The sequence below is a fragment of the Oncorhynchus kisutch genome, linkage group LG13, assembly GCF_002021735.2.
Source record: "Oncorhynchus kisutch isolate 150728-3 linkage group LG13, Okis_V2, whole genome shotgun sequence".
In the NCBI taxonomy this organism is placed as follows: domain Eukaryota; kingdom Metazoa; phylum Chordata; class Actinopteri; order Salmoniformes; family Salmonidae; genus Oncorhynchus; species Oncorhynchus kisutch.
This window is the reverse complement of record NC_034186.2, coordinates 60042441-60057338: the sequence shown is the minus strand read 5'-3', so window position 1 is coordinate 60057338 and position 14898 is coordinate 60042441. Positions and strand designations below refer to the sequence as shown.

Sequence of the window (14898 nt, the reverse complement as noted above, 5' to 3'; positions counted from 1 at the left end):
ACCACCTCTATTAACCAACACTTTATATTCCACAATTTGAGTGATTATCCCCTGTTGCTATGACACTGACATTTTGGTATGGTGAGAAATGAAATAAAAAGTATTGGATTTAATAATTACCGTATTGAAGAATTGATGAAAGACAGTGTCATAGGAAAATAACAAAGCCATGTGTCATCATTCCGTCAACTCTGTACTTCACATCAACAGAACATTTGCACATACTGCCCTCACGTGGTACCACTCGTACTACACTTAGTGTTCAGTTTCAAAATCAAAACACAGCACGTTTTTAAACCTATATTGGAGATGTGTATTCAAAGGTAGCATGCAAAACAAAAACATTACAAGCAAAATGTCATCAAATATGTATTTTTATTAGCAGACACCCAAGCCCTTTGGGGGGGAAATAATGCTAACCACAAAACTGCCCCAATGCACCTTGAGAAAACATATTCTTTATTCTGTCTCGACTTCGTGTACTTCTGACCTCACATACAAGACATTGTATTTTCAGACAAAACAGACACACTCCATATCATATAGCTCAATGTACCACATGCTACTGAACTACAAGATCTTGAGGCATTCTAGTGATGGCCACTAAAATGCAAGAGTCTAATCTAAAACCAAACTCTTCTTGAATTAAACTGCCAAGAGACCGAAGTGATGCTGCTCATTTAGAAACAATCTCTCAAGCAGTATTGAAATGATATCACACTAGTTTACAACAATGTTAATTGACACCCTCTTCAACTGCAGGCATATGGGGCGTTCAGGCTTTTGTTCCAGACCTGAATAAACTTATCAAGGTATTGAACAGACAACACATTTTAATAGATGAGTTAGTGCTGGAACCAAAGCCTGCACCGGCTGTTACTCTCTAGAACCTGGGTTGATAACTACTGAGTTTTGCTGGTCAGTCCCGTCCAGCCTTGAGTTTCTCCTCCACCGTGTGGTCCCCCTTGGATCCTCCCATGCAGGGTGGGCTCTTGGCTATGCTGGGGTTGCTGCCCCACTGCAGGGGTGTCTTGGCCTGGATGGCCAGCGCGTGGACACAGCTCTTCAGCTCCTCGGCTAGGGTCTCGTTGACAAGGCGGTGGCGCTGTAGCAGGGAGAGGCCGTTGAAGCGTGGGCTGACCACCAGGACTCTGAAGTGAGACTCGGATCCAGGGGGCACGGCGTGCATGTGGCTCTCATTGTGGACTTCCAGGTGTTCTGGCTCCAACTGCTGGGTGAGCTTGGTCCGTATGGCCCCCTCCACGGGGCGGTTGGGATCAGGAGCCATGTGGGGTCTGAAGTGGGCTAAGGGCCTGGTGAAGGCGAGGGTGGTGGAGATTGGACAGGCACAGCGGAGAACACTGGGCAGCATTCAGAGGATTTTGGGGAAGGCGACGACTGTAGAAAGCCTGCGATGAAGAAGTGGTCTCTCTTCAGGTTCAGAAGTTACAATCTTAGAAAAAAAAGGTGCTATCTAGAACCTAAAAGGGTTCTTTGGCTGTCCCGTCTGTGGAAAGGGTTCTACATGGAACCTAAAAGGGTTCTCCCTGGAACCAAATAGGGCACTACCTGGAACCAAAAAGGATTATCCTATGGGGACAGCCGAATAACCCTTTTGGAACCACTGTAGCTTGCATTCAGTAGTTCGCTATCTGCTATTAAGCTAGCTATTTTACAGCAGACTCTGCTTTACATAGCTACAGTATCTGTTAGCTATAGCTACAACATCTATGTTCTTTAGATACATGAAAATGCAATGCTGATTTGCTAATTTCTTTCACAACATACTATAACTAGCTAACGTTATCTAACTGGCTAGCAAGCTTCTTGCAGTAATCACAGCCACATTGACTGCATTTCGTAGCCTCGAATAGTACCTTAGCTAGTTTGGGTTGTTATTAATAATTGATCAAAGCTGTATTAACCCAAAGTGAGTTGTAATACATGTATTAGTTACCAACCTTTTCACAGTGTCCTCGGTTTTCCAACGTACACAGGAAGTGCTGACTGCTTTGCACTGCCTGGGACTTGTAGTCTTTGTTTGAATTGTAGTCTTTGTAGACGGCCTGGGACTCACATTTCAGCAGTAAATTGTAGTCTTTGTAGGCTAGTAAATCTAGTACTGGTGGAGGTTTGTTGCAAAGTAAAAAAAAATCTAAATGAGCTATCATGCCGGTTGGTGAAATTACATTGAACCAACGTGGAATAAGATTGACATCTGTTCCCAGTGGGATGCTGTTCTGACCCCTAGGCACAGAAATCAAGAAATCCATTATATCATTGATGATCAATTCATTAAATTAAATAATTACAAGTGTTTCATCATTAGGACAGTAGTTTATTTTTCTTTGCTATCCATTGCAGTTCTGAAAATGTCAATTGCACAACAGTGCAAATAAATAAACATAGACAAAAGATAAGAAAAAATCTCACACACAAACAGTATAACAGAATCATGACGTTGTAACATTTAAGTATTCTTCATAACCAGTAGTATTTATTTTGATGTATTTACTTATATTCCATTCTCATTTACAAAATACACAAAATCAAAGACAACATATAATAGTATTCTGTCATTTACACTTCAGTTTTTTTGTCCTTTGTATTTTATTTATGGTTCCACATGTATAGAGTATTGTAATTCCTAATACTATGATCTATACTTACATACAAACAACTACAGATTCTACAGCACAGTACAATGACAGTGATAAATTCTCTGTTACATGAATTAATCACAATATATTCTTATTGACAAAAGCCTGAAAGACCTAGGGGTAGTTTTAGAAGTAAATATTAGCCATTCAGTCCCATTTAGTAGAAGCCAACACACAGCATTTCAGTGGAAAAGGCCCAGCATATAATGTGCTTAATTTCCCAGTAGTGTTTTGGGGAGAGATAAAAGACAAATAATCAAACACTTATTGCTATAATTACGTTTTTGCACTCATGATTGACCGTTGACCGAGCAACAAGTTAAGAATACAAAAAAACCCTGTAACAGAATTGAAAATATGCAACTACAGGTACTAGAAACAATCTTGACTTAAAATATCCTGAACTGGTTCACTGAGAGAGTAAATAGATAGTTGAGCATTTCACAGCGTTCCATCTCGTACTATACAACAATAATATTGACATCCTTGTTTATCATTTCATGGGCGGTATAATTAGGACAACATACAGATAGGATATGGAAACACAGATCAGACACATGCTGCAATGCTGAGGCTGATTCTTCAATAACAAATGGAATCTTTTAAGATTACTCTGCTACTTAGAGGAATTGTTAACAAATGTACTTTCCGACAGACTGGCCATCCACGTCCCAGATCAGTTTATAAAAACTGCTCCCCCTACTACAGGAATATTTTCAAGGGGTCAAAGGTTATAAAGACCTATAATATTTATTAATGATCTATGTTATATTTCATGTATTTTAATTTACATATTTAAATCTATATTCCAGTTTTTTTTATGACATAGTATAAACTTAAGACATACAAAAATATTTGGCAATAATAAATGAGAAGTTACTCATGGCACACTTATAGATCGGCAGTCACTAAACCATCAGTGAAAGGTTTGGGTGTGTAGACTAATGCATGTCAATTGTGTGGAATATGCTAGTTTATGGTCATGTAAACATAAAGTAAAGTGAGAGGTTGCTATGTCAATAAATAGTCAACTGTGACAACTGTAAATCAATGTATACTGATTATTTTGTGTGCTGTTCACAACTGCATGCATGACTCATTTGGTACCAATGAATCATTTGGCTACTGTCTTAAAGTGGTCACTTGTAAGCAGTTGTTGTGCGTGCGTCACCTTCTGTTACCCTTCATGTGCTAGCTACTGATATATTTTATGTCACAAAGGTTTTGGTCTTTTGAAGAATGCAAGGCATTAACAACTGTGCATGTACAGCTAGGTACATTTAGTGCAATGGATTGGTCTTTATCTAGAATTCTGTTAAGTCTACATATGGCTGCTATCCTAAAAAATGGCAGTTTATGATCATTTCCTTTGTTGCTGAATCAGTGCTTTTTGCTTTTCTGTTTGATTCTTTGTAACATGCAATTGTGAACATACCACACTTGATCAATGTGCTAGCTATAAGGGAAATGGGAAATGTGTTTTGGTACCAAACCAATGTACAGGAAATCTATGGATCAGATATCCCATGAGGACACTGCCCTTAGCAGTGAGTTTAGTCCTAGTCTATCATGTACGATTAAAAACCTTAGCGGAGGTGTGTAACATGTTAAAATATACCCATATATCATGATGTTCTAAGCTTCAAGGGTGGAAATCAAAGGAAAGTTATACTACTTCTATTTCAATGCTCGGTGAAATGTTTCCCATAAGCATCCAATAGCATCCAATAATGTTCTCCTTCTCATTGAGTTTGAATTCTCATTTTGATCATCCGATCAATAAAGCAGCTTTTACTTGTATCGCCACATCAGTTAATCATACTCCAAGTATCGAATAAAACAACTAATAAACAAGCTATCAAGAATCCACAACAGAGTAATCAATATTGCAGGTCAAAGTTCAATATTGCACAGGCAAACAAGCACATTCTCACACCCATATCAGAATTATACTCAGAATAAGATATGGGCTATGACGTACATGTTAGTGTTTAATGACAGTGCATATATGTGCTTACCACTATAGTCTCTTTTGAAACACATATATTGCACCAAAAGTAAATATATCTAAATGTCTTTCAAACTCAAAACAAATATCAATTTAAATCTACTGAAAATATATCACAATGTTTCACTGAAGTTTAGTATATCCTTTCCATACCTTTGTGTCTTTTCAACTTCATTATTTTCAAGATTTTCACTTCACTTTTAACATCTAGTTCCTGTATCGAAATATCACACAAAAAATGAAAACGGATGTTTCAGTTGTGCACATTAAAATGGTTTGATGTGTTTAAGGGATGCGAGAATGTTCCAGAAATCCAAGGTCAATGTTAGAACAGCCGAATGATATCAAAGTCAGTGTGATTTCTCTCTTAAAAGGGACATGGATTCAACATCTAACATCTGACTTTTTGATGTACAGTAACATGATACACTTCAATGCCATTTTCATATCGTGTTCTATCTTTCTAGCAAACTGTCCATGAATTCACTTACATACTTAAGTTACATGCATACCACTTTCCAAAAACACATTTTGTAAGAGCAAAACATAATGCCTAAGACCGATGGAACAAAGAAGGCATTTGTTACTACAGGATATATGAAGCAAGAATGCCGATTGAACTGTGGGCTTTTAAACGTTTGTTTAAAACTTGACAATAGTAATAACTATTGTAACAAGTTGTGACAAGAGTCATACTTGCATCTGCAAACATTTGTGCTTTAAACGTGGAATGTTTGAACAAAAGTGTTCTTCTAAAATGTACATGGAGAACAATATGGGCTGAACAAATTTCAACACAGTCAGAAATGGAGATTGAAGGATTGATTTGAGTGACTGTTTATGATTGACTGAGATAGAACGGCTAGAAAGAACGTTTTAAAGGGAAAAAGCTCAACAGATCACGTTTGTCAACCGTCTCATTCAAACCATAATGAAAGTAAACCTGGAATGTTCTAGCATCTATAAAATGGCAGTTATTTTGTACATAAAATAAACACAAGACCTTGGAAGGTATGTTAATGAGGAGAGGCCTTGGTTTAACGAAATGTTTTGGCTTACCCATTAAGTCAAAAATGGTTAAAATCAAGGCATAACGCATCATTTTTGACTGACGTTCTCCCATAACAATGTAGACACATGTAGATGGGAAGTGAGCTGAGCTTATCGGAGAAATTGGTCTGAATACAGATCGGATGGCTAGTGGTCATTTCTATTACGGGCTATTGGCATGGCTCATAAACTAGACCCCATGTCCCTACCCCATAACCCATTCATTTTGGGGACCTGAATCTAAACTAGTTCCTCAACCCTCCTAAACACATACACTCAGTGATTAAGATTGCACTGAACAAGAATTAAAGTTGGAACAGCTTCTGTTGGTCTAGGGGCAGAGTTTGGATGCACTTCTCTTCCTCGACCAACTCACAGCATATTCATGGGGATCAATGTAAAGCAGCGGCAGCACAGTTCCACAGATCTTAGTAGTATAGAGATGTGTCTATCTAAACAGTACATCCAATATCAGGCAATCCACAATATTTACAACTTAGTAGATCTGTGCAGCATCTGCATTGAACTAATTCCTGTGAATAGGCTGTGACTTCAATGGGGCGTACAGGGCAGAGTTTAGGGGTTTCTTGGGCTGCTTGTTGTTCACAGTGTGGCTTACTCATTCCGGCCCCCCACGTTGCCCCCTAGGGGTGTGGCCACATTATTGCAGCACCTGGCCCCGTGTCTCCGGCAGCTTGAACGCCAGGAAGCTGCCCGCTGCAAGCGCCCCGGAGGCAAACAGGATGGGCACAGCCTTGGTAATGCCCACGAAAGAGGTGAAGATGCTGATGCCCAACACGGCTGCCAGCTTACAGAGGGCGTTTAGAAAGCCAAACGCTGTGCATCTGGGAGGAGAGAGGAAGACCAGTCAGTTCCATAATGACCTCTATTCAAACAGTCTCAGATTGAACTCATAATGTAACACCTGCAGGAGGATTGTTCAGCCAGATAGGGAGCGCTACTTCTCTTTCTGAAATTGGAAAATAATATTTAATCATGGTCAGATATTATTAAGCAATGAGGTATGGGGGTTGTGGTATATTGACCATTTACCACAAACCCCTGAGGTGCCTTATTGCTTTTATAAATTGGTTACCGACATAATTAGAGCAGTAAAAATAAATGTTTTGTCATACCCACGGTATACGGTCTGATATACCACAGCTGCCAGCCAATCAGCATTCAGGGCTAGAACTCCGTTAATAATAATGAACAGCCAGTCTGCTATGATGAGATCTCAGAGTTTTGAAATGGCCAGAAATGTTTCAGTCAACCCAGTTTACTGGGATATACAGGATTTTTTAGTATAGGTTGGTTGAGGCAGTGCAGTGTTCACTCAGCCATGGGGTGGCAGTAAGGATTCCCACCCAGTCTCACACACCACTACCACCGATGCTCTTACACAGTACTACTTCCTCCATTTGCCTCCATCTAGTGTAGCCAATCACATCAAGGCACCACTTTTGCCAGTAAACCCTGGAAGCTACAACCTTCCACAGTGCCAAGGTTTTGGTGTGGCTCTCTGGTTGGGGTTTCCTACCTCTTGTCAGAGGGGTAGAGCTCCACCGTCAGCACGTCCAGGGCATTCCAGGAGGCGATGCTGATGCCCCCGAACAGACAGAGCAGAGCGATCATGGCCGACTCGCTGTTGCCGAACGACAGGAAGAAACAGCTGACACAAGAGATCACACTGGAGCCCGCTGGAGAGCGAGAGGAGGGAAAGAGATGGGGAGGAAGGGAAAGGAAGGGAGATATGGGGTAAGGAGGGGTAGAGAGAGAGAGGGGGAAAAGGGAGAAAGAGAGAAGAAGAGAGGGAAAATGAGTGAATCTATGAATATGTCATTTAATATGCCTGCTATTCTTGCTGAAACCATTTTGGCCATTGTGAGACAGGAAATTCTGCCCAATCTACCATAGGTTTTAAACAGACAACATTTTGTTTTCTAGCTCTTAGTGGGAAATTAAAAAAGGTTTTTAAAAAGAATAGAAAACAAAGTGATAACTGGCTCAGGCCACAGTGTACTGTGCATTAGTTTGGTCCACTAGAAAGTGATCTCTATGTGTCGAAGACATGCACCAACACTACGGTGCAACATCAAATGACACCATTGTAGCCGTGACGACACTGTGCCACTCCTCGCTCTATTACCCAACATCCTCAGCCGTCCAATCTTGTCCATGAGCAGCGCCGACACAATGTTGCCAGGCAACACGGCCAATGTGCCCAGGAAGCTGACAAAGTAAATCATGTAGGCACTGTTCTCGTCGCTGAAGTCGCTAAGCATGCAGCCCTCCTTGTTGTGCAGGAAGGTGCTGTTGACCAGTTTGCTGTTGATCAGCCTGTATTTGAACAGATCTGCAGGGGAGAGAGGGGAGAGGGGGGGGGGGTGTATTGACGAGAATTGTGGTTAAATAGATTAAATGTAGGGATAGACTTTAATGCATTCTGTACTGCTCGGATCTTTAATGTCAGCTATTTCATATGAACACAGTACCATAAACCACAGTCATTCTAACGGATGAACGACAGAATATGAACTGGGGCCTAAGGTTCACATATCTAGGGCCTATTCAATGAGTTACTCAATAAAATACATTCATAATACTGAATTCTTTATTCTACTGTACATAAGAGAACAGTTTGTCCATAGTGTCCAAGCCTAACCTCTGACCTCCAATCTCTAGGTTTTGCTCTGCTGTACTTCTCAGCATAAATCCATCATGTGGTTGTTCCCATAGTGGGTTAACATTGTGCACTATGGCAACAATCTAGCAGCTTCTAGCTCTTAGTGGGAAATCACAGAGGGATTAAGAACTAAAGCAAAAGCAGTGAAGTTTCTAACTCAAATTCAAATGAGTAGCTCCTGCATGGCACTGATAGCAGCAGAGTGATTGCTTGACTAGTCAAATGATGGACAAACACCTAACAGAACGAGAGGGAGGCGTTTAGATAGCCCCTATCGTACGCTCTGATAACGTCTTGAGAGAGAGAGAGAAAGAGAGAAAGAGAGAGAGAGAGAGGCTAAGCCATTATAGGCTTGTGTTTGGCTGATAGTAGGTTCCTATCGTTGAGTGTGTAATGTCAGAGATGAAATTGGATTCTGCCGCTGGATCGAGAGGACTTCAAGCTCATCAATATTACCCATCTTTTGTCATCAGCCATACAGATGAATCATCTTCTTGTGCAGGCTGCTTTTTGTTCTGAAAAATCTATCATTCAGTTTGAGATGACTGACAGTTATATAATATGCAGGCTGAAGTAAATTAGGATTTGGGGCTGTGTTGCTAGGATACCTCTCTCTGTCGGCATTGCTACATTATGTTACAGGGCCAGGGAGTAGAGTGACGGTAATTGAGTCATTTTGTCTTGTGTGAAGCATATAATTGGAGCTGATTCTCTGCTCTGTTTCTGGCTCTGTTTCTGTAAGAGAGGTTGAACACCTTAGTAAGAAATGCATAAGATCTATATGAACAACGTGAGACATTTTTAGCTCCGTAGACAAAATATGGTAGACAATTGTATTTTCTCTGTCAATCAAACACAGAAGCCACTAACACGATTGAGATTACAGTACTTAGATGAGTTAATGAAGGAAAACCCCAAAACAAGACATACACAACTTATAATTCCAACAAACACTGATACAACACTCTCATCAGCAGACCTGTGTTGTAGAAGAGGGTAGCAATAAAGGTGCAGTTCTTGAAGAAGGTGTTGCTGGAGGTGATGTCTTCAAAGTAGCACTCCTCAAACAGAGAATCCTCGAACACCATGGACTTCATTTTCAGATTCATAAACCTGACAGAGAGATAGAGAGACAGAGAGAGAGATCGGGACAGAAAGAGAGAGTGTGAGAGACGGAGAAAGAGTTTGTTTTAACATCAGAATGACTGATAGACCATTGACCTATTTCCTGTATGAATGGCTTGGTACCCTGCTGTGTTCCTATGACAACACTGATGAGGGAAGAGGGAAAGGGGGACCTACTTGTTGTTGAAGTACTCTCCGTTGCGGTGCACCTGGTTCTCCAGGGTGAAGTTGAAGGTGACGTGCTCCACCTTCTCCTTGATGAAGACCTTGGTGCGCGAGGAGTACTCCTGCTTCTGGAGATACTTGATCATGTCAGGGAACCACACTGTCAGCCCATAGTAACTGAGGGAGAGAAGGGAGATGGATGTTAAGACAGACGTAGGGATCATGATGATATACTTAACATAATCCACTTAGAAGGGATAGGACACTAACTACATCATCAATATCAGTAATGTAAAACTACATTTTCACTTGAGACAGACAACATCTAATCAAAGTGTGTTGGTCACATACGCAGATTTGCAGGTGTTATAGCAGGTGCAGTGAAATGCTTATGTTACTAGCCCCAACAGTGCAGCAGAATGCCTCGCGAATACAATACTAGTACACAAATAATCTAAAAATCTAAACAAGAAATCAAGTTAGTTTATTATACCATTAATTCCTTCTATGCGGATCTAACTTGTATATTATCTGAAAACAGTTTTGGGAGCTTGACTTTACCTGAACGACATAGAGAACCACACAGCCATCATCATGAGAGTGGTGCGACGGTACTCGGGAGAGAATATGGCCAGGAAGTTGCTCCACACCTACAGGGAGGTTCACACACACACACACACACACACGCACACGCACACACACACACACAATATATCTCAAAGGAAGTCTTCTACAATCTACAACAGCATTAAAAGAACATAAAGTTCCACGTTCCACACAAGCCAGCAGTAAACACAGCTAGTAAACACAGCTAGTAAACATAGCTAGTAAACATAGCTAGGGAATCTCTGTACACAGGCACTTTATAAACAACGGGGTCTGATATACAAACAATCGTTCCAGTCTCTCACTCTGTAGTTAAGAGCATATAAACATAAACCTACTCCATCCTCTTTGACAGTAATAGCAGTGGTGATTGTCATTCAGGGAAGTATGTGAGACTATAGGTGGAAGGTAGCCTAGCGGTTAGAGCGTTGGGCCAGTCACAGAAAGGTCGCTGGTTTGAATACCTGAGCCAACAAGGTGAAAAATCTTTTGATCTGCCCTTGAGCAAGGTACTTAACCCTAATTTGCTCCAGGGGAGCTGTACTACCATGGCTGACCCTGAAAAACAACACATTTCACTGCACCTATCTGGTGAATGTGACAATAAAACATATTGTTTTGGTATACAGATGCTATTTAGATTGAGCTAGAATATAACACCTTTTCATTAGACCAATGATGAGCATTCAAAATGTAGAAGGATGGATAATCCTCCCATTCTTGTTAAACTATTCACTCAATTTAGCCCCAGTTGTCCAAAGATCCTTAGGAGAGCAAGTGAAACATTACGTTCGTCTCTGGTTTAGCTGTTGATAACCAGTATGATCCTATGTTACCTGGTTGAACAGGTTATTAAGGTAGAGTATGTTACCTGGTTAAACAGGTTATTAAGGTAAAGTATGTTACCTGGTTGAACAGGTTAATAAGGTAGAGTATGTTACCTGGTTGAACAGGTTATTAAGATAAAGTATGTTACCTGGTTGAACAGGTTATTAAGGTAAAGTATGTTACCTGGTTGAACAGGTTAATAAGGTAGAGTATGTTACCTGGTTGAACAGGTTATTAAGGTAGAGTATGTTACCTGGTTAAACAGGTTATTAAGATAAAGTATGTTACCTGGTTGAACAGGTTATTAAGGTAGAGTATGTTACCTGGTTGAACAGGTTAAGGTAGAGTATGTTACCTGGTTGAACAGGTTAAGGTAGAGTATGTTACCTGGTTGAACAGGTTAAGGTAGAGTATGTTACCTGGTTGAACAGGTTAAGGTAGAGTATGTTACCTGGTTGAACAGGTTAAGGTAGAGTATGTTACCTGGTTGAACAGGTTAAGGTAGAGTATGTTACCTGGTTGAAAGGTTAAGGTAGAGTATGTTACCTGGTTGAACAGGTTAAGGTAGAGTATGTTACCTGGTTGAACAGGTTAAGGTAGAGTATGTTACCTGGTTGAACAGGTTAAGGTAGAGGATGTTACCTGGTTGAACAGGTTAAGGTAGAGTATGTTACCTGGTTGAACAGGTTATTAAGATAAAGTATGTTACCTGGTTGAACAGGTTATTAAGGTAAAGTATGTTACCTGGTTGAACAGGTTAATAAGGTAGAGTATGTTACCTGGTTGAACAGGTTATTAAGGTAGAGTATGTTACCTGGTTGAACAGGTTAAGGTAGAGTATGTTACCTGGTTGAACAGGTTAAGGTAGAGTATGTTACCTGGTTAAACAGGTTATTAAGGTAAAGTATGTTAACTGGTTGAACAGGTTAATAAGGTAGAGTATGTTACCTGGTTGAACAGGTTATTAAGATAAAGTATGTTACCTGGTTGAACAGGTTATTAAGGTAAAGTATGTTACCTGGTTGAACAGGTTAATAAGGTAGAGTATGTTACATGGTTGAACAGGTTATTAAGGTAGAGTATGTTACCTGGTTAAACAGGTTATTAAGGTAAAGTATGTTACCTGGTTGAACAGGTTATTAAGGTAGAGTATGTTACCTGGTTGAACAGGTTATTAAGGTAGAGTATGTTACCTGGTTGAACAGGTTAAGGTAGAGTATGTTACCTGGTTGAACAGGTTAAGGTAGAGTATGTTACCTGGTTGAACAGGTTAAGGTAGAGTATGTTACCTGGTTGAACAGGTTAAGGTAGAGTATGTTACCTGGTTGAACAGGTTAAGGTAGAGGATGTTACCTGGTTGAACAGGTTAAGGTAGAGTATGTTACCTGGTTGAACAGGTTATTAAGATAAAGTATGTTACCTGGTTGAACAGGTTATTAAGGTAAAGTATGTTACCTGGTTGAACAGGTTAATAAGGTAGAGTATGTTACCTGGTTGAACAGGTTATTAAGGTAGAGTATGTTACCTGGTTAAACAGGTTATTAAGGTAAAGTATGTTACCTGGTTGAACAGGTTATTAAGGTAGAGTATGTTACCTGGTTGAACAGGTTATTAAGGTAGAGTATGTTACCTGGTTGAACAGGTTAAGGTAGAGTATGTTACCTGGTTGAACAGGTTAAGGTAGAGTATGTTACCTGGTTGAACAGGTTAAGGTAGAGTATGTTACCTGGTTGAACAGGTTAAGGTAGAGTATGTTACCTGGTTGAACAGGTTATTAAGATAAAGTATGTTACCTGGTTGAACAGGTTATTAAGGTAAAGTATGTTACCTGGTTGAACAGGTTAATAAGGTAGAGTATGTTACCTGGTTGAACAGGTTATTAAGGTAGAGTATGTTACCTGGTTAAACAGGTTATTAAGGTAAAGTATGTTACCTGGTTGAACAGGTTATTAAGGTAGAGTATGTTACCTGGTTGAACAGGTTATTAAGGTAGAGTATGTTACCTGGTTGAACAGGTTAAGGTAGAGTATGTTACCTGGTTGAACAGATTAAGGTAGAGTATGTTACCTGGTTGAACAGGTTAAGGTAGAGTATGTTACCTGTTGTACAGGTTAAGGTAGAGTATGTTACCTGGTTGAACAGGTTATTAAGGTAAAGTATGTTACCTGGTTGAACAGGTTAATAAGGTAGAGTATGTTACCTGGTTGAACAGGTTATTAAGGTAGAGTATGTTACCTGGTTAAACAGGTTATTAAGGTAAAGTATGTTACCTGGTTGAACAGGTTATTAAGGTAGAGTATGTTACCTGGTTGAACAGGTTATTAAGGTAGAGTATGTTACCTGGTTGAACAGGTTAAGGTAGAGTATGTTACCTGGTTGAACAGGTTAAGGTAGAGTATGTTACCTGGTTGAACAGGTTAAGGTAGAGTATGTTACCTGGTTGAACAGGTTAAGGTAGAGTATGTTACCTGGTTGAAAGGTTAAGGTAGAGTATGTTACCTGGTTGAACAGGTTAAGGTAGAGTATGTTACCTGGTTGAACAGGTTAAGGTAGAGTATGTTATCTGGTTGAACAGGTTAAGGTAGAGTATGTTACCTGGTTGAACAGGTTAAGGTAGAGTATGTTACATGGTTGAACAGGTTAAGGTAGAGTATGTTACCTGGTTGAACAGGTTAAGGTAGAGTATGTTACCTGGTTGAACAGGTTAAGGTAGAGTATGTTACCTGGTTGTACAGGTTAAGGTAGAGTATGTTACCTGTTGTACAGGTTAAGGTAGAGTATGTTACCTGGTTGAACAGGTTAAGGTAGAGTATGTTACCTGGTTGAACAGGTTAAGGTAGAGTATGTTACCTGGTTGAACAGGTTATTAAGGTAGAGTATGTTACCTGGTTGAACAGGTTATTAAGGTAGAGTATGTTACCTGGTTGAACAGGTTAAGGTAGAGTATGTTACCTGGTTGAACAGGTTATTAAGGTCGAGTATGTTACCTGGTTGAACAGGTTATTAAGGTAGAGTATGTTACCTGGTTGAACAGGTTATTAAGGTCGAGTATGTTACCTGGTTGTACAGGTTAAGGTAGAGTATGTTACCTGGTTGAACAGGTTAAGGTAGAGTATGTTACCTGGTTGAACAGGTTATTAAGGTAGAGTATGTTACCTGGTTGAACAGGGTAAGGTTGACTATGTTACCTGGTTGAACAGGTTAAGGTAGAGTATGTTACCTGGTTGAACAGGTTAAGGTAGAGTATGTTACCTGGTTGAACAGGTTATTAAGGTCGAGTATGTTACCTGGTTGTACAGGTTAAGGTAGAGTATGTTACCTGGTTGAACAGGTTCAGGTAGAGTATGTTACCTGGTTGAACAGATTATTAAGGTAGAGTATGTTACCTGGTTGAACAGGGTAAGGTTGACTATGTTACCTGGTTGAACAGGTTAAGGTAGAGTATGTTACGTGGTTGAACAGGTTAAGGTAGAGTATGTTACCTGGTTGAACAGGTTAAGGTAGAGTATGTTACCTGGTTGAACAGGTTAAGGTAGAGTATGTTACCTGGTTGAACAGGTTAAGGTAGAGTATGTTACCTGGTTGAACAGGTTAAGGTAGAGTATGTTACCTGGTTAAACAGGTTAAGGTAGAGTATGTTACCTGGTTGAACAGGTTATTAAGGTAGAGTATGTTACCTGGTTGAACAGGTTAAGGTAGAGTATGTTACCTGGTTGAACAGGTCAGCCAGCTTCATCCTCCACCTCTGGTGCCAGGCGGTGCCCTCTCCC

At 40.1% G+C, this 14898-nt stretch overlaps 2 protein-coding genes across 2 annotated transcripts in view; both read right to left on the bottom strand.

Annotated features, from left to right (window-relative positions):
* Positions 1-356: 356 nt before the first annotated feature.
* bola1 (bolA family member 1) lies at positions 357-2071 on the bottom strand. Its single transcript, XM_020498107.2, has 2 exons — positions 1962-2071; positions 357-1409 (listed from the first exon to the last, which is right to left on the bottom strand). The coding sequence occupies exon 2, from the start codon at positions 1370-1372 to the stop codon at positions 920-922; it is 453 nt and encodes a 150-aa protein (XP_020353696.1). The 5' UTR covers positions 1373-1409; positions 1962-2071; the 3' UTR covers positions 357-919.
* Positions 2072-2317: 246 nt separating this feature from the next.
* The window catches only part of LOC109887216 (synaptic vesicle glycoprotein 2A), a 49874-nt gene continuing 37293 nt past the window's right edge, over positions 2318-14898 (bottom strand). The window contains exons 7-13 of the mRNA XM_031786755.1: positions 14838-14898; positions 10256-10344; positions 9707-9871; positions 9384-9517; positions 7868-8074; positions 7259-7418; positions 2318-6563 (exon numbers count right to left, since the gene is read on the bottom strand). The exon at positions 14838-14898 is cut by the window's right edge and continues 47 nt beyond it. Of these exons, the coding sequence (XP_031642615.1) occupies positions 6380-6563; positions 7259-7418; positions 7868-8074; positions 9384-9517; positions 9707-9871; positions 10256-10344; positions 14838-14898 (1000 nt within the window). The 3' untranslated portion in view covers positions 2318-6379. The remainder of the gene's footprint in view (positions 6564-7258; positions 7419-7867; positions 8075-9383; positions 9518-9706; positions 9872-10255; positions 10345-14837) is intronic.

What these genes read in the sequence shown, in the direction of transcription:
- bola1 (XM_020498107.2), bottom strand. Translation starts at nt 1,372, where the DNA reads ATGCTGCCCAGTGTTCTCCGCTGTGCCTGTCCAATCTCCACCACCCTC.